General features: G+C 37.8%; 1 protein-coding gene and 1 long non-coding RNA gene across 23 annotated transcripts in view; one reads left to right on the forward strand and one right to left on the reverse strand.

Annotated features, from left to right (window-relative positions):
* The window catches only part of LOC310893625 (uncharacterized protein), a 72,363-nt gene that overhangs the window by 19,791 nt on the left and 32,923 nt on the right, over positions 1-19,649 (forward strand). For 15 of the 20 annotated variants that reach the window (XR_014579139.1, XR_014579140.1, XR_014579141.1 and 12 more), the window contains one exon: positions 73-200. The exons of 1 other annotated variant lie outside the window; for it this stretch is intronic. Coding sequence is in view for 3 of the 19 variants with exons in the window: in XM_083822856.1 (XP_083678982.1) it covers positions 73-169 (97 nt within the window). In the remaining 16 variants the exon portion in view is untranslated. Of the gene's footprint in view, positions 1-72; positions 201-19,649 lie in introns of those variants that run through there. 4 more of the 20 variants (XR_014579154.1, XM_083822856.1, XM_083822858.1 and 1 more) reach the window with 1 other exon arrangement.
* The window catches only part of LOC310893629, a 47,117-nt gene that overhangs the window by 1,962 nt on the left and 25,506 nt on the right, over positions 1-19,649 (reverse strand). For 2 of the 3 annotated variants that reach the window (XR_014579166.1, XR_014579167.1), the window contains one exon: positions 5-6,023. This is a non-coding gene — a long non-coding RNA (uncharacterized lncRNA). Of the gene's footprint in view, positions 1-4; positions 6,024-15,323; positions 15,488-19,649 lie in introns of all 3 variants that reach the window. The other variant, XR_014579168.1, reaches the window with a different exon arrangement.

A 19,649-nucleotide genomic window follows, 5' to 3' on the forward strand; every position in this document is an offset into this window, starting at 1 on the left:
TTACGAAACAGCCAGTTTTGCCAGAAGTCAAGAACCTTGGTTTTCTTTCCTTTCTCTCTCAATCTTTTCTAGGCTCGGCTCTGCAGCAGCTGACAAATACAGAGAAACCCTGAGCTCAGTTTCCAGTTTGTGCAATTCCTGGTTTGAAAGGATTTTCACCAGCAGATAACTCTGTCCGACCATCTCATTCTAGATTTGACTTGGTGTTGTCTTGTTTGACCTCACAGCCAAAAGTACATATGGCTTTGCTGAGTAAATGTAAACTGCCAAGGAAGCAGAACATCTTTGGATACCTCCTAGTGTCAAATCAGAGCAGGGGTTGGTCTCAAGCTTGCTGGCCATGAGCAATACCCGTGTGTTGATTCACATGCTGGCTTGAACCTAGAGTGGGGTAACTGGCTTCAGAGGCAAAGAGCTCAAGTGTGGGAAGACCTGGGAGCCCTCACTCCACTCCTGCTCCTGCAGATGCTATAAATGAGCCTCTGCAGCCTGGCCCAGGAAGCTTGGCCCCACGGTTGGGCGCTGTTGCCAAAGGTAGTGTTTCGACATGCAAAGGATTGAGATTTGTGCTGGGTGGGTGACAACAGCAACACAAGCTTTTCTCCACCACAGACTAACATCAAGAAATGCCTCACCCTTAATCAGTGATGACCTGAAAAGATCACAGCTTAATTTTGCTTTTTGAAAAATCCGTCATGAGATGGACTGGAAATGTTCAAGATGTTGAATGAGGTTTCAGTTTGGGTTAGTTGCATAATGAGAAAACATGGATAATTTAGCTTTTACAAAAAAGCTTGTCAAGTTTTGTTTCCTTCTACCAACATTAGCCAGGGAGGTTTGGATCTTGCTTGCACGCAGAGTCTGGGGAGAAGGGAGGATGGAAAGGTTCCACTTTTAGCCTTTTTTTCTCACCAGGCTAAAAATCAGTAATGGATCACTCAAACAATTTCTTTCTCTTTGAAACTAACATTATCTCTGCCCAGAAGATGTGCAATACTAATGCAAGTATCAAGAAGTTAGATAACAACCCTATTGCATTCTGTATATTCTGTGAGCATTATGGATGCTTTCCCATAAATACCAGAGAGACAGTTGAATTCTTAACTGATTGAGTGCATTGGTTTCAATTTACTCCCTCCTACTTCACTCTATTCATCTCCTGCTCCTGTTGCTCTCTAAAGTCTGACAACTTCTGTTTTATCTCTGTATTTTTTCTCTTTACTTTATATGCATAATTGGATTACTGGTTGTTTTGTTGGTGGTGGTGGTGGTGGTGGTGGTTTTTTGAGTATTTGAATATTTTTCCTGTTCTCTTTTCTCATTCTGTTACAATTTCCTAAATTTGATTTTGTTCTCATAGTTCTTGCAGCATTTGGTTTCCCAGTTTCCTTGATAGATTTCTCTGCATCTCTCTTTCTTCTTTTTCCTCCACTCATTCAGATCTCCACTTTTCTCCAAAGTCTGATTCCTCACTCTGAGTTTTATTCTAATCTTTTCTCCTTTATCACTGCCATATCACAGTGTGAGCAAGAGTTTCCAAGCAACTCTCAGAAGTCATAAAGAGGTACCGTTCATTCAAAATTACATCACATCTGTCTTTGAACTTCCACAGAGTGCCACCTCCTCTAATAACAAGGAAAAAAAAAAAAAGGAGGGGATGAAAAAAGGATGAAAGTTTATTTTGAATGGAAAGTATACTATTTTAACTGCACCAGATTTCTTGGAAAGTACAACCGGCTAATATCTGTGAAATGCTTCCAGCATTAAGAAAGCATGCCAAAACTGAAAAGCGTGAGCTGAACATGAGCAGATTTGGAGCTGCCCTGTAATGATTAAGAATGCTGAATGCTGACCTGCTCACTTGAATAGTTACTGGCAGACAGATGGATTTTGTTTATTAATAGGGAAAAAACAACCAGGACAGAAAAAAATAGGAACAGAAAAGTTACTTCTCTCTTGACAATGGAAGATTGTTTAGAGCCAATAGCAGGACAAGAAAAAGTCTAGGTAACAAGGTAGAATAGCGGTTTTAAAAGAAGCACATTTTGAAGAGAATTTCTGGAAACCACACTGAGACAAAGGCACCCTTTGGTTATCTAAAGAAGTCAAGCCTAGACTGCCAGCCTGGATCTGGTTGGGACCCTACTGTGATTACAAAGAGATAAAACTTTAAAAAAGTGTGGAGCCCATTGCTAGAGCTAAGCACTTGTGTCTGCAGGGCTGTTTGCACTGACTTAGGTTTTTGTCTGAGCTGATTTAGGAGCAGAATTTCAAAGCTTTCGTTGAATTATTTCTCTGAATATTTTAAATATCCCAAAGTTTCTTACATACGTTTTAGCACATATTTTAAGCTTTCTTATTAGTTTAGAGTGATCAGTGTCTTTCCCACATGAAATTTCCTTCAAGCATTCAAATTCAGGCAAAGAATTTCTGTGTTCATGCCAATAACCCTTCTCAATGGACAGAGCAAGAAGACAAGAACAAAAAGAAATCAGCCCTATCAGCCCTTGGGGGAAAATGAAAAAGAAGAAAAATTAAAAAATAAAAAAACACTCTTACAAAATTACTGTTAAAGAATAGTTAACAGAGTACAGAAAAGCCATGTGAGCATACTCTAGCCAGATACGCATATTTTTCAGTTTTTTAATGCCTTCTCTGATGATCCTTAAAAATCTCAGTTCTCCATTAGCATCCAGCCTTTGAGTCAGCAATCAAGAGGGAATAATTCAGAGCTGACATCACAGGCAACTTCACAGTTTAATGTCAGCAGATGACAGGGAAAGGAGAGACTTGCATCAGGTTTTCATCAAACTGTGTTTAGAACTTATCATGGGTTTCTAAACATAGGTCTGACCAGTCCCACATTTGGCACCAAGTCCAGCCTTTCACAGCCTGCACTGGAAGAGATTTCTGTGACTTGATTTCTTCTTTGTCAGATGCCGTAACTGTTTTTAGGTGACTAATGAATATTTTAATCTTATCTTCTAATCTCCAAGTATATTACATGCCAAAGAATAATAAGATAGGGGAAAGTATGTTACAAAATAGACTATTTCATTGAAAAATCAGAATTCCTTGCCAAATTTCACTGTAGTTAATGTTCTGCAATATGCCAAAAATATCAGACAAACAGGCGTCAGCTATTTCCTTTTCTCCCTCTAACTGACCACTGAGGCCACTAAACTAGCATGCATAAGCATACACTTTGCACATGTTAACTGAAGTGTTTGTCAACAAATTACATTCCTTTCTCCATTAGCTGATCTTTGGTCAACCATCTTGAATTATTATACAAGAATTAGTATCAGATGAGTGGTTTGCTTTTGCACCTACATCCATGCCAAATTGGGCATGTGTAAATAAGATTCACAATAGAAGAGGGTGTGGTTTTTTGTGTTTTTTTTTTTTTTTGTATCTAGTATATGGATTTTAGTTCACTCCACCACAAGATTAACAAAACAAAACAAAAAAAAAAAAAAGAAACTTGAGTATACCTTGGTTCCATAATAATTCTGAATGCTTCAAGTTTTGGGGTCTTTTCTAATCTGCAGATTATGAACAATAATTCATAAAACAAGAGTTTTCATATGCAGTTCCTGCTAATTAGTATACAGTTGTAAATGTCACTGATGGCAGCTGAAGTTTCATCTGCATTCCAAAGAATGAAGTGTAGCCTCTGTCCATTGAAATTTCATGACAGTAACAACATCTAGCTACTCAAAAACTCAGATCCAGAATGAAGGTTTGAAGCATGTATGGAACTGCTTTTTGTTCCACAGTACAAAGAACATCTTTTTTTTTTCCAGGGCAGCAACCATAATCCTACCTTCTATTTTAAGCATACAGTTTATTATCCCACTTTTTCACTTAGGTTTTTCTATAATGTCACTTAATCCATTTCACTGAAAAGAGGATTTAGCAAGTGTAGCACATATCAGATTTCCTGATAGACACACTGTTTTTTTTTGTTTTTTTTTTTCTTGTATTAGTGAATGCAAAGCTATTTCTTTTTGAAGCTGTTCATAAGTGGGAGCCGAATGAAGAGATTTCCTTTTTTCCAACTACTGTATGGAGCCCTGTGTCTACAAGCGTGTTGGAGAAAGATCAGAAGAATATTCATGTGGTGTCATGCAAATGTACAAAATTTCTAATTGATTAATCATACATTATGCAAACCTGTCAAACATCATGTTAGAATGTATATCAGAGTTTCAAAAATGACGAATTATTATTAATCCTCCTGAAAAAAGCAGGTAAAATATGACTGAATTAATCCTCATGATGATTAAGTAAAGACAGGCAGTATTACACTTTGAAAGACAAGAACTATTTCCTTCTACAAGGACTTCTCTGGATCTTCAGTAATAAAATTTCTGATATGGATTGTTAAGAAGTATCAACAATCTAGAAATTGTAGTATTACAGAAGGAGTTTTGTGTATTGTCATCTTTTGAAAAAGTGGGGAAAAAAAACCCAGCTTTTGTGACTATAGGAACAGGACTATATGTGTGTGTCTCTCTCTCATACACACAAACATCAGAATTAAAATTCTGGAGGCAAACGCTGACCTAAGTGGTTTTTCCAACATGAGGCCAGAACTCTGACACAGTTTGGCTGACAAGTCAGGCCTCCCACCTCCGTGACTTAACAGTGAAAACACAGTATAGACTATCCTAAACAAAGTTCTAGGGCTGAGAAACTTCTGTATTGGTCACAACTTCTTTGTAACAGTCCCTCCAAATATTAAGTGGTGTTTTAATGCAAAATATTGTTTCCCACGTACCTGCATTTTTTTTCCTTCATTGTACATGGTTTTCTTGACTCTTAGAATAGCTGTACTTCAGTTTCATTACCTGGTAGTTCACTCTTCAGTTATGTACTCCAAGACACATGAATCCCCCTCATCTTTGGCCTCACGGTGCTGCCTCCGCACATGTGGAAGTAGGAAATGAAAACAGCAGTCTCTAGAGAAGTCTTGCCAACCTGACTCTGCCTCCTGCAGAGGACAAGCCTGTAACTATATGAAAGTTTCAGCAGTCAGGTTATCGAAGTAGAGGGTGGAGGCGGGAAGGTGGAAGCCATTATTTTTTCTCTCCTTGAAAATGCCCTATGACCCTGGGAAGCTATCTCAGCTACAAATCTAGAGGTCATAAATTCTCAGCCACTCTTGCTAGTGAATCCTGTACTTCTGAGTACTTCAGAATCATCACAAAACAGTGGCACATCTGACAGCTTTGGTAGGAGAAACCAGTCTTTGCACAAAATTGTTTCAGAGGCAGTGAGTGAGGCTAGAACTAAAGTCTGTACAACACCACAGCAAAACCTCTCCTGTTTTGTCACAGTTGGGAAACATCTGTAATTACAGATAGAGTGAAAGCAGTTTCACAGCTCTCTAACTCCAGGATGGTCAGCCGTCACAATGCTGAGACTCGTACCAAAAATACTCACAAGGCTGAAAGCCCCGGGATGCATACTACATACCTTAAAAAATCAAAATGGGGGAACTCTGGGGGAAATTAGTTGGCAAGAAGTGAAAGTCCTTCTTTAGGTGTCCTCCACAGCTCAGTGAGCAAGTGTCTGTGTCCCAGTGCAGTTCAGGATCTGTGTTTCAGATGTCTTTGAGGCTTCCTTCCTCCCACAGCCCTGCTTCCAGGAACACCCTGTGAGGAACTGCTCTGAAACAGCTCAAGTGCAACGTGAGTTTCAGGAGGTCTAATGTAGCTTCCTCTGCTCTTGTAGTCAGTGCATAAAAAGGGATTTCTGATGATACAAATGGAGCCACCGAATGCAAATTATGAAGGCTGCAATTTTCTGCATCATGAGGTTGCACATCCATCCAGTTCCCCAGGCGATTCAAACAGGGGTGCCTTCTCACCACACTTCTAGTTTTGAAGAATCATTTAAGAGAATAGTTGTTGGGCTGCAGGTGTTGGGCAGCTCTTCTATATGGCAGTCCACAGAGAAAGCATTTCCACCTTTAACTCTAGTCAGCACAACAGCTGAGCTGGAAGACAGCCATGCTCCTGCAGATGGGCAGGAAAAAAAAAAAAGGAAAAAAAAATCAAAAGAAAGGCCAAAAGCATATATATATATATATATATTTTTCGGAGGGTAACAGTTTGCTTGTGGAGTATCTGATTAATGATTTCAAAACTGTCAGAGCAGACAGAGTTAAGTACAAACTTAAATTAAATGTAGTTCACAGTTCAACATCATTAGTAGTAGATATTGAAGAGAGCCCTGATATGAAATTCAGGGATAGACTCTTTTTGCATCACATCACGGTATCACCTGTTTGTAATTTGAAGCATAACAACCTGATGACATTTTGATGTCTCTAGTTATTTGGGGCACTTTTTATAATTTGCAGGAATACTGCCTAAGTTTCTTTCTCTAGAACACAGAAAGATACTCTGTTATGATGCATTCTCGAGTCTCTGTTTCAGCAAAGGATTTAACATTGCTTTGAAATAAACTTTTGCCTGTAAACTTGCACATTAGCTCACATTTAAGAATCAAAGTGAATTTAAGATGACTTTTCAGATGACTTCAGATGATACACACTGCCTGGAAAAATTTCCACAACTTTTAAGGAAGAAAATAGGAAGAAGAAGCCCATATTGGTTTAGAGCTTAGAGATTATAGAACACAGTTTCAAGTTTTAGCATGCAGAATATTCATTATCAAATTACAACCCCTGTAAAGCATACTTTGGAAGAGCCATGGTAGACTGGCATTTAATCAGATGGAGACAAAGTGTAGAGCTAAAACCAATCAGTAAATCTGTATGACAAACTGTGGGCTACACAAAGACTTTCAGTGCTTAAACAGTTTCTTTGTTTTAACTCTAGGTTTACTAACTTAGCTTTGGCTTCCAAATAAATCAAAGCTACTTTAATTATCCTCATTAACTTCACTCTCTAACATAAAAAAATGCCTGGCTTCAAAAGATGGTGATATAATGAGGGTAGAGTGTGATGGACATTACCACTTTGCTTCCAGGCACCTTGTAGGAACAAATGTAAGTTTATACTCATTTTTTGCACTGTTGGATCTTATTCCACTTCCTCTGTGGTCACCTTGCTCTGGGTCTATGACGACAATCAAAGATAATGGCAGACTACAAACAATTCAGCTGCAGATTTACAGGGTAAAAAATGCAGAGCAATAACACACACCATAAAAACAATTGGGGGGGGGGGGGGGGCAAGTAACCCCGTGCCTGTGTTTTCTCCTCTTCTCATTATCCCAGAGAACAATTGTGTCTAAGAATAATCCCGTTTTAGCATATTTGAACAAAAAAAAAAAAAAAATCAGCAGATCCTGACATTACTGGGAAATGCTTAATGAAGGTTCCTCAGAGTCTCTTCACATATCTTGTTAATTAAAAGTGCAGTGTTTACAGCTTTTAGCCACAATAGCCAAGAAATGCCAATTACCAGTAATGCCTCATTCAGGGAGCATACACAACTGAAATATTAGGCACAGATAATGACTATGGCGGCTCCTGTTAGGATGGAGGCTTCCCATATTACAGATGTACAAAGGAGGTAATACTCATTTCTCCTCATGGCTTTTTGCCTCGGCACAATTCTAGGTTATGAGGAACTGAGCAGACAGAGGCTTACAAAAGTAAATACTGCAACTGAGCCAGTGGACAGGGCAAAAGAGTGCATTGTCATGAAACAGCTGTTTATAAGTCCTTACCCTCACTATGCAAAATAGAACCTCAAGCAATTTCTTTTTCCTTTTAATTTTAAGATTTAAAAATAAAAACTTTCTTCTTCTCCTTCTCCTTCTCCTTCTCCTTCTCCTTCTCCTTCTCCTTCTCCTTCTCCTTCTCCTTCTCCTTCTCCTTCTCCTTCTCCTTCTCCTCCTTTTCCTCCTTTCCTCCTCCTCCTCCTCCTCCTCCTCCTCATCCTCCTCCTCTTCCTTCTTCTTCTTCTTCTTCTTCTTCTTCTTCTTCGACTCAACCTTTGTTAGCATGCCAATATTTTCCCACCTATTTTTCCATGCACATTTACTTTATATAAAATATAAATACATTGTACAAAACTGTCCACTAGCAAATGCTAAATGGGAACCAAATCAATTGTTTTCCTATATCTTACTCTGACCTGACAATGCAAATAACTGAGAATCCTTTTCAAAACCGAGTTTTCCACGTGTTTCAACATAAGTTGTCGTCATACAATTTTATTCATAGACTAGGAAACAGACTCTAGCAGTCATGAAAACACAAGACAACTAACACTCTTAGCATGGTCTAAGTCAGTTTGAGATGACGCTGAGGATTCTGCACTGCTTAACCTCTTTGATCTGGAGGCATCTTAGGATTTTTAAGTGTTTTTCTGGTTGCTTGTTTTTTGTTTGTTTTGGTTTTGGTTTGGTTTGAATGACAGAATCATAGAATGGCCTGGGTTGAAAAGGACCTTAAAGATCATATAGTTTCAACCCTCCTGCTCTGGGTAGGGTTGCCAACCGCTAGAGCAGGCTTCCCAGAGCCATATCCAGCCTGGCCTTGAATGCCTCCAAGGATAGGGCATCCACAACCTCTCTGGGCAACCTGTTCCAGTGCCTCACCACCCTCTGCGTGAAAAACTTTCCCCTAATTTCTAACCTAAATCTTCCCTGTCTTAGTTTAAAAACATTCCCCCTTATCCTATCTCTAGGTTTGGTTTGGTTTGTGTTTTTGTTTGTTTTTCCCCAAGACAGTGGAAATGTGCTACAGCTAGCTGCAATTTTGGTAGCTGTACAATACTACAAAAGAGGACCTATAATCTTATATGAGCTATTGGAAGGTGAAGCAAAGTAACTTGCCTCATAGGTCTGATTGCCCTAAGGTAGCGCCTGTAGTCTGGTGCTGGAGTGATTTTGAAGAGCTCAGGGGGTTCTGTATGGTGTAGATGTGGGCTGTTGTTTAAAATGCTACCAAAGAGTATCATCTTGGTGCTATCAGATGGAGTCTGAGAGGTTTTGTGTGTCAAGAGTGGTATAAAGAGGCTGGATTGCAGAGAGAAGCTACCCCGCTGCCTACAAGCATTCAAGATAACCAGAAAAAAAAATATATAACCAAAGTATAACCAAAGATTTTACTTTAGTTTTCCTTGGGTGTCTGATCTCAATTGATTCACCAGTAATTAGAGATGAGAAATGTCAAGCTAAACAAAAGCAAAATACTATCTGTGCCATTCTTCTTGGGCTTGCAATCTAAATTCACAGGCTAAGTTGAAAATCACCTAAATAAACACATCTGTTAAACTAACATTTTCCAGTCATAGCAGTCTTAATGTTGTGAAATGTGTTTGATGTGTTCGTGTTACAAAGACCAGTTTCCAAAATGTTACTTTCCAACTCTTTTTTAAGTTGTAAACTGACCTTTTTCCTGTTGGCTCTGTGGTGGCCAAGATATATTTCATTTAATACTGGCTAAAGCTGGAAGTAAAATGTTAAAATACTCTAGTGGTTTTACATGTACATTGGAAAGAAAATATTGTGAGGGTTGCATGCTCTTCATTATAGCTCAATTTGGAGAGTAGGATCAAAAAGTTTAGCTCTGTTAAATGTCTTCTAAAGTCACACACTGAAATAGATTATTTTGTTCAATAGCTAGGTGGGAAAGATCATAACTTAAAACAAAACAAAACAAAAAATGCCATTGGATTTTTTGAGCTCAAAGAGAAAGGTAATCAATTATATGAGGCGATAATACAGACTCAGGGCCAGAGTTAGCACTGACACATAACGCAAAGACACATCTGCAAGTGTTTGTGCCTGTGTCTTTGTAGAGAAATCAAAATGTCTAAACATGCTTGCTTTGAAATAAGTGGAAAAAAAAAAAGTCCTGTTTCCCTTCAGGATGCAATATCAGGTTCCTCATGAGAATGACAGAAGCATGACCTGTATGGTGATATGCAAAGATTAGCTGGACAAAGGGTGATCAGAGGAGGGAGATGGTACTTGAAATTAAAAAGCTACTTCTGCAGTGGCTTTTCCTGTATCTTTTCTGGGTAATCACATGGATAGCTACCTAGCCACAAAGAGCCCATGTGCACCATTTTAATCTTCACTCCTAGATTTGGTCCCCAGTTTCTTAGTACAGAACTAAATTGAGACCTCAGGAAACGACTGAGAGGGCAGACATTTTTTTTATTGTTTATTTTTTTTAACTTCTCCCACTCTTGGAGAGATGGGCCTGGCAAAAGGTCAACACCCCTTTGCAAGTGGATAGTGGAAGAAAGAGAGTCTTTCTATTTTGAATAGAATAGAATAGAATAGAATAGAATAGAATAGAATAGAATAGAATAGAATAGAATAGAATAGAATAGAATAGAATAGAATAGAATAGAATAGAATAGAATAGAATAGAATAGAATAGAATAGAATAGAAAATTCAGTTGGAAGGGACCTACAAAGATCATCAAATCCAACTGCCTGACCACTTCAGGGCTTCAGAATCTATGTCAACTTACTTGTGTTACTTATGTGAACCAAGAGTTTTACATTATTAGAAATCCCATGTCCAAGAATCATCCCACTTAATTTCCTTTTAATAAGAAATCAGATTTGATGTACTATTGGCTTCTTTGCTAAAGAATCAGCAATTGCACCTTAAATACTATTCATATACAGTCATGACAGCTTATTTTTGCCCATAGCCTCTCAAAACTTGATGAGGTTGAAAGGTTTATATTTGCCAGGCTGCCATCAGACATTGAAGTTTATTAAATCAAAAATAGGAGACATAATTAGCGACGCGCTGCCATTAAATACCTAGAATGATCTCATAAACTCTCCAGTCCAGTCATATTAAGAGCTGTAATAAAATACTCTCATTAGAACACAGAGGATAGACAATAGCCTGACATTAAAGCACTTTAATCCTGTTGCAGTACAGAAACTGCAGCACTTAAGTTTAAAGTCATCTGCTCCTACAAGGCTTGATAAAATTTGTATGTAAGTAAATAAACCAGAGAGCATTGTTAATACTGATTATACAGAACATTCAGCAGCATTTTCCATGCCAAATGCTAAAATGAAGATATATTCATGTATTCATGGAACACATGGGAAGCATGGACTTGTCCACAATTAACTGAATTCAGCAAGCAAACTGCAGTCAGAAATGACTCTGGAATGATGCCAGACAGTGACACTGACTGTTTGGGGGTTAAACTCTTCCAAGATGAATCAAGGTGTCAGATCAGCACAAAATTTAAATTGAAAGCTGCTTTTCATCTCTCACCCACATCCCCTGCAAATAATGTCCTAATAAACGTGGGAGACACACCTCAGTTCTGGCAGCACTAACAGTAATGTGTAACTTCTCTTGACAAAGAGGCAGGACGGGTCCTGGGGGGCATGTGTCACTCTGCTTCAACTGCCTTTCAGGCCTCCCAGCTGAGATGTTAAGGACTTGAGCAATGGAGACGGGGAGCAGGGACACAAGGATAGCAGAAAATATGAGAGTTGTAAGTCTTTGTCAGAAAACAAGTGAGAGAGACATTTGTAAGTCAGGGATGGGTAGGACAACAAATGTGCAAGGACTGAGACCAAAACAACAAGAACACAGGAAATAGTAAAGAAGGTAAAAATATCAGATGAGGCAAAAAGTGGCCACAGAAAAAAGGAAGAGGGCATGAGTCACAGACTGGTTCTCTGACATCAAAAAGTAGATAGGAGGAAAAAGATAGACACCCAAATGGTGAGAAAACAATTCCAAAACCAAAGAAATTAAAGATGCTTTTTAGATCAGTAATTTGGAGGTCATTAAATTTCTTAAGAAAACAGTTAATTGAAATTTACAAGTCAAATTCTTTCACTGCAAATATGCAGGGATGTTGGCAAGCTGATTTGACCAGTTTTGCTAGATTACATGACTTGCACTTGGTAAAGGAAGGGGAGTCAATAGCAAAATTTTCCTCAAAGTCAAAATTTTCCATTTCAACACTTTCATGTGTGTTTCTATGTGTGGTGGTTTTTGTTTGTTTGTTTTGTTTTTCATTTTAAAATGAAAATAACTTATAAAATCGTCCTTCAGTTTTGGTTATTTGATCAGGACATATTCATTAGCATTCTAGTTCCCTTAAAAAATGGAGGACATTTATTTTGGATATTACTTGACAGGATTTTACCAGCTGTAAAATTAGTTCAAAATTTCTCCTGTCCTTGTACCCAGAGAGTAGCAGAAACCTGTATGATATAACTTTTATTTCTTCTTTTAACTGCCAGTGAACAAAAAAGGAGGGAAAAAATCAATCATTCATTGAGTACTAATTCAGAACATTTTGAGCCTGACGTTCTCTCATAAACCCTTTTGAGCTCCTGTTTAGATTCTGATTGCATTTGATCTGCTCTGGAGAAAGCCCACGGATTATAAACTCTTTCTGACAAGGACTCTCATTTATTTACTGCTGCTTGGAGTTGCCTTAGGGCACTATCACATGGTATGGGAGGCCTGAAAGATTGCTGAAGCTCCCGTTCCCAGCATTGTCCAAGTTTTGTTACATAACAGAAAAAAATAAATCAATTTTTGTTTGTTTTTGAATATTTTATTTTGTTCAGAAAACTGAAAAACACTCTTAAATGATTGCTTTTTGAAAACATTTCAGCTACATATAACCACATATTATGAATGTCCTACTTATGAATGTCCTAAATTCATATTTATTATGGTTTTTCTTGATGATTAAAGTAATTATCAACAACTTCATACCATTGCTGGCTGTTTCCATCCTTGTGCTCCAGGAATACAACCATGCTCTACTGAACTGGGAGCCTAAGGTTCAAAGCCAGAAGCAAGAACTGTGAGAACTATTTTAAGAGCTCTCCTCTTGGTACAGTAATGTAAGAGGTTTGTCAAGACTCGATTCACAGTTTCGACTGAATGACTTGACAGACTGCAGTACAGAAGTATGCAAACAGAAAGGTAACACCTCCATGAGTAGAGAATGAAGTACTTCCCCATTTATTGGAAGCTATCCTGTTTAGATTGGTCCATTTCTCTTAAGGGTCTGTGAACTCTGCTACAAAGCCTATTAATGATAAAATTTTTAGCACTGTGGTTAGCAGTAAGCAGCAATCTGTTGTGGGAGAAGAAAAGAATAAAACAGAAACTATTGCATTATATTTTTATAAATTAAAAAAAAATCAACTACATCATTTATCACATGAACTGATTCTGTTAAAGTTAATGCATGTATACAGATTAATACACCAATGCACATTAATCCTTTTGTATCTGTTTTTACAAGCGAAAGGGCTTTTTTTGTGTGTGTGTGTGTGTGTGTGACCATCTATCTTCTCTGATGACAATTTTTCTTCTAGAAATGCTGATGTTGAAAATGACCATACTGAGAACCATATGTTGAAAATAGGTGCTTTGTTAGAGGAAAAATGGGAATGCTCACACAGACACAATAGGCTATTATTTAGTGTTCATAAATTAGTGAATGCATTTCTTAGAAAGCTGTAGTTGCTGAAAGGCATTGTAGCAATGTAGGTGGTCTTCCAAGTTTAGTAGTTGTTATCAAAAAAATCTAGCAAAGAAAGTACTGTGAAGAAAAAGATGCTAGAAAATAGATTTGGTGACTAAAATGATGTTTTATAGATAAAAGCTTGCAAACAGTTTAATTCATACTGCAGTGAAAATCTCCATGTCTTGGGAAATTCAGAAAGAAAAAGGATACTTGAGACCAGATACTGACATACTTTTCCAGGCAAGTCAGACTTCCAAATATGCATATATGCATATATATATATACAACATTTGACAAGAAGGAAATGCTGCAACATTTTCTGTTGAATGTTTTTTTGTCACATTTAACAATATCCGTCTGTGATTTCACACAGGAATTCTGACCCAGATCTTAGAGTGAGAGATCTGTCCCCATTGATGATATGACTGTTTAAATACCAAGACTTCTAGCCACTATTCTAAACCGTGAAATTATATTCATATCTCATATTTTTTATGTTTTCCTAATTCCTCTACCCAGTCTTCTTGAGCGTACAGTTCTCAGTATGTTTCAATAGCTTCCTTTCACTTGTGTCTTTAGGCTTCTGTCATAGCACCTTTTCTTTCAGGTAATCTGTCACTCCTTTTCTCCTAAAGAGTAAGAGCATTCAGTCAATTCTTTCTTAACACACATATTTCCCAGGAATGCTAATGTTAATCTGCTAGCAACAAAGAGCAGTTAGTGTAATAAATCTGCACAACCTGAGAGATTAGACCCTCACCTGATCATTCCTCACACTTTATTTATGTCTCTGACAAGTACTGCCTATCTCACTGAGAATATGTAATTTAATGGGGTGGCCCTTATGGTTCAAGAAGTGTCACAGTGAGTACTAATGGTCTATAAAATATGGTCTACATTTTAAAAAACAGTTTGTGATTTTGTGAGTCCAAGTGGAAGCCTAATTTTCAGAGCAAGTGGTCCAGCCAGCTCCCCTCCAACATGAAAAGATTAATAAGAGGAAATTCAAAGCTGTTAGACACTGACAATTAGGTCAGTATAATCATAAGAACTATGTTTCTGTCATGAGAAATAAAAAAGAAAAAATACTTCTTTTGACAGATGAGTATAAATTATCTGCAGAACATCGGAAGGCGTAACATTTTCACTGTAAGGGCTAAAAAGGAAAAAGTAAATAAAAAAAAAAAAAGAATCAAATTCCTATAATCTCATGGCATGGCTAAATAATGCATTTTATTGTACCTTATATTTAGATACCAAGACAAATGAATAATTTTTCCTTTTTTTTTTTTTTTTCCTCCTAACATTTGGAGAAAACAGCACATCTAAGGTATTTCTTGCTAGCATTCCTTCTAAAGTGTGTACCTTTTAAGTCCTAAACTTAAACCTGTATTTTATGACAGGGGATCATTCAGCTGCTGCTAATGAAAAAGAAGAATGAAAACCCTGCAGTTTTATATGGCTGTACGTCAGAGGTATTACATTTTTTGTTGCCACAGGCTCATTAGAAACTAATTTTTGCCTCATTGTATTCTAAAGAAGTTGTCTCCAGTTTTTGGGTAACTAAATTTGACCTCAACCTATAAGAAGTTTCACTAGATATCCTAAAGCATCCAATTTCTTCAAACAATTCTTTGTCAGCCATCACAACGCTCTTCCTGTTAAAATCATAATTCAGGTATGGAAAGACATTGGAAGTTACTATCAAGTGCAGCTACTTCTGTAAAACATGAATAAAGACCAGCACCCTCTGCACTAAGACTTATAAAAATCAACTCTGGGGACTTTTTCTTGCAGCCACTGAATCTGATCAAAGCTACAAAGTCTGGAAAAATTGTTATCCACCTCAGTAAAAGCAGGCCAGTCTCATGCTCCAGGGCTCTGCAACTCGCTCCCTGGTGTCCTGCCATTGTTAATGCTGCTGTCATTGCTGTACTCCATCTACGTCTGTTGTCCACAGAGAAAGCTCATCTGTCAGACTTGGATGATTTCCATTCTCAGACATGGCACTGCAAAATAATAGGCTATAAAAGTAACTCATTTTTCAAAGTTACAGTGCTGGCTGTGAAATTAAAAATATATATATTAATGTGCATGTTTATTTGCAGATCACCTCTAATCCAGAGAAGATCAAGGCACTCACCACATTTTATAAATTGATTTATAAACTGTGTACCAGAGGGATCGTATCACTTAGCAATGAAACCTCTGGAACAACATTTCACAGAAGAGAAGTGTAGAACAGAATATGAAGAAGGAATAATGGTCCTATTTAACAGTAAAGTGTCAGCATGTGCTGTGCCAACTGGCACTTGCCCAGGATTCTGAGGCTGACTCCTCTAAACTTGTGAAAGTACTAGAGCATCATAAGAAATCACGTCTGATGTTTCCTTCAGAACATGAGAAAAAGACTGAAAGTACAGACTGTTGATCACCACCATTGATGACATTCTGAAACTCATTTTCTTTCTTACCCAGCCAAGTGATTATTAAAAGCTTTCACCAGAGTTGCTTGCAACAACCGCTTTTTGCTGCTATAAAGTACACCGCAAGGACTTAGACAAAGACGTGATGCTCCAGAACATTTTCTTTCTTTCTGTTTACACGTGCACATATATACATACCCCTCAAGATGAAAACAGGTTTGTTTACTAAACAGGGACTGGGAGCAAGAATGTGTCCTGTAGCCTTTCTTGTAAAATTCAACAAGTAGTAATACCTCTTGTTCAAGCATTTTGTTATCTGTAAGACAACTAACATCACCTATCTCTTGACTTCCGCTTCAATAAAATGATAGAAATAAAAATCATGTATCACATCTGAGACATGCACAAAAACTAAGTGACTTGAAAATACAATTTGCAGTAAGTATATTTAATGAAGCTGAGTTAAAAAAAAAAGGCAAAAAAAGCTTTTTCATTTACAAAGATACTTCCTTAACCCTCTAATTCTTAAAATCTAGAGAGGCCCTATATTTCATGGATGAAGACTACACAGATAGATTCTGTGTATTACATTTTTTATATAAGAAATCCATCACTTGAAGAAATCTTTAAGGTACCCAAAATGGAGAGTAAACACTTTTTAACAGTCAAATGTTTTATTTCTCCCTTCACATTAAGGGAAGTACAGTAACTAAGCTGAAAATGCCTTGCTCCTTGTATATGGAAAGTATAACAGTCTATGTATAGTGCCAATATCAACATACTGATTCTTATTTGCTGAGCAGTGCTGGCTATCATCAAAAGCACACCTTTAATAGAGTAGCTGAAAGGCACAGATCCACAACTGCACTCAAGTAAGAATGGGATAAGGATAATTTACATCCCAGATCAAGTGAAAGACGGAAACACTGTACCTCACTCCTAGCTCTCTTAGACCGGTGACGTACCATTTTAGCTCTGGCTTTAGCTCCAAGTCTATCAAAGCCAATGTTAACGAAATGTGATCTCTCTCCCCTTCTTGTCTACACAGCTGTTTGATTAAAAGACTGTTAGTGAGGAAATAGAAACATCAGAAATACTGAGTGCGGTCATCTCTGTATGGGTGCCATTAACAATATCCTTTAAACCAAGCTCCATGGGATTATTACTGGCAGCAAAGGAGGATATATAATCTAGATAAGACAAACAAGCTTTCTTTCACCCATTGTCTAGTACCACCAACTCAATGGATGATAAACAAATTTTCAGCAACTCAGGTTCTTCACTGGTTCAGCTCCTTTCACAGTGATCAGCAAAAGTGTTTACTCACCTATTATCCAGCTATGGCATATAGATGACTTTGCCTTTAAATTCTCTCCATAAGGAACAAAGCTCTATTTAATTCCATGAACTTCAGAGCTCATCCTCATCTTTCACGTAACACCAGGAAGGATGTAACTCAGCAAAGATGGGGCCAGTCCAAGTTTCCTCAAAGCCAGATTCCTAGCAATCCCAATACCAAAGATGTGCAGCTGTGGTTTCCACCCCACACAAGGGGCTGCCACTACCCTGCTAGGGTCTGTACCTACAACACCCACAGCAACTCATTAAGAAATAGGAATGGTGTGCACTGGAAGAGACCTAATTATCTGGTGAGGCTGAAGGCCAACAGATAACTTCTTATTCAGCTGGACAGTAACATCACTGACTATGCATATGGGTCATTTAGCACTAAACATGCTAACCAACCCACATCTGAGCAACTAAGATTATTTTTCTTTCCAGATCAGATATTCCCAGTCAAAAAGTTATTAAGAGATATGTGATGGCTCCGTCTTTTTTTTTTTTATCATTATTTATCCTTCCTTTTTGTATTGTAGCTGGATCAAGCTTTCCTTTCCTTCCATCTTCTTTTATTTCCCTCTTGCCTTAGGAATGACTTCTTACTGCATTCCTGCCTTTTTGTGGAGTTTTTAGTTTGTTCTCTGTTTTGCCTCTTATACAGTCGGCCTTCTTCACTACTTCTGTGTTTTTTCTTGTGTTGGTAAAGCATTTGCCAGACTTGCTATGGTATGAAGCTAACAATATGTAGCATTTATGGATTGAAAGGATATTAGGGGTGTATGAAGATAGAATCTGTCAGGAAAAACTCATTACAACAAGCTGTGGGTTGTGTCGTTATTCCTTCCTTTCTTAGCTAACCTGGTCTTTGACATGAAAGACCTAATGCAAGAATCATTTACACTAGTATATATGAAGACTAACCTGACTAGAGCTCTTCATGCCTAGCAGCAACTTTCACAGCCCTATCCCCCAGCATAGAAATGTCACCAAAGATCCACAGAGGAAGCACGTGTATCTGTTGCTCCTTAGCACTTCAATATAACGATCTTTTTCTCTGGTTAACAGAAATGCTAGATGCAATAAGTTAAAATGGTTCCGAATTGTAAAACTACTGACCACCTTTTCTTTCATAGCTATCAGCATGGTGATGTAAAATACAATATTAAATGCACATTCTGAATCATTGTTTTCACAGCTATCACACTTGAATGACTAGCAATTATTCCAAATATCCATATATTATGAAGATGAGAGATAACCACCCAAAGATTATTAGAAACAAGCAGTGATTTGAATTGTCACTTTGGAAAAAGTTGGGGCTAAGTTGAACATCCAAAACTCTAAGCATTAAAATACACTATCTAGGACTGGATATGTTGACAAGCTCCACGCTTGAATAAGCACCCAAACAATAGCTCTTCATCTGTAACTTCTGTATTTTAATCTCCTTTGTCTGCAAAATTGTTAGAAATTTTGCAACTGTCGGCTTTCAAATGAAATTTCTGGTACTTCCTTATTTGTATTAAGATGGGGAAAACAGTTTCAGAGAAATGTTTCTTTCAATGGATCAGTATTGTACTTCTGCTTTTGACCAACACCAGAAAATGTAAGGGCATACGAGGATATGTACAAAGTGACAGGACAGGTGTGGAAGAAGAGACCTTAATCCATCTTTTTTTGAATTTCAGAGAAAATCTAGTTTCTATTTTAAGCAGAAGTCTAAAAGCCATTGTTGTTTTTTTTTTTTTCCCACACACATCTTCATAGGAAATTTGTTTCCGATGTCAGTTTTGTGTGTAAGCTGCACAACTATCTACTGGTACCATAAGATGCTTGTAACAAGCGATCAGGACTTGAAAAGAGTATCCAAGGCTTGGAAGCTTGACAGCAAGAATTAGAAACCAAAAGCAAGACCAAATCAAAGGTGTACCAGCTTAGCTGTGCTGGTAGGACTCAGAAAGACATCGTACACATCCCTTCAGGCAGTATCTACTTGAGCTAGTGTGTGTATCTCAGCTACACAGAAAACCTTGAGTAGCAAAGCTGTTTTTCATGCTGCAGCTTACTGAGGAATCCTAAGCTTGAGAGCAAATGGGCTCCCTGCAGCAAACATCAAAAATTCTTCCCTCACCCCTTCATCAGGTACAGACGCCCCATTATTTTTTCCTCAGTGAATTGTAGGAGATCCTGCCCAAGAGAACAAATTTACTAGGGGAATGAAATCACAGGCAAATGTTTATCAGCTGTATCTTCACTGAACGTGGTAATATTAGGTCTGATCTACGTGGTCTAAAATAAACTGGTATGCCTCAACTGGAAGGACCACTTAACAAAATATGGATAGGAAGAAGGTAGAGGGAACTCAGGCAACTCATCGGAGAGTCCTAACTGTTTAGCCCATCCA

This window comes from Anser anser, assembly GCF_964211835.1.
Source record: "Anser anser genome assembly, chromosome: 2".
In the NCBI taxonomy this organism is placed as follows: domain Eukaryota; kingdom Metazoa; phylum Chordata; class Aves; order Anseriformes; family Anatidae; genus Anser; species Anser anser.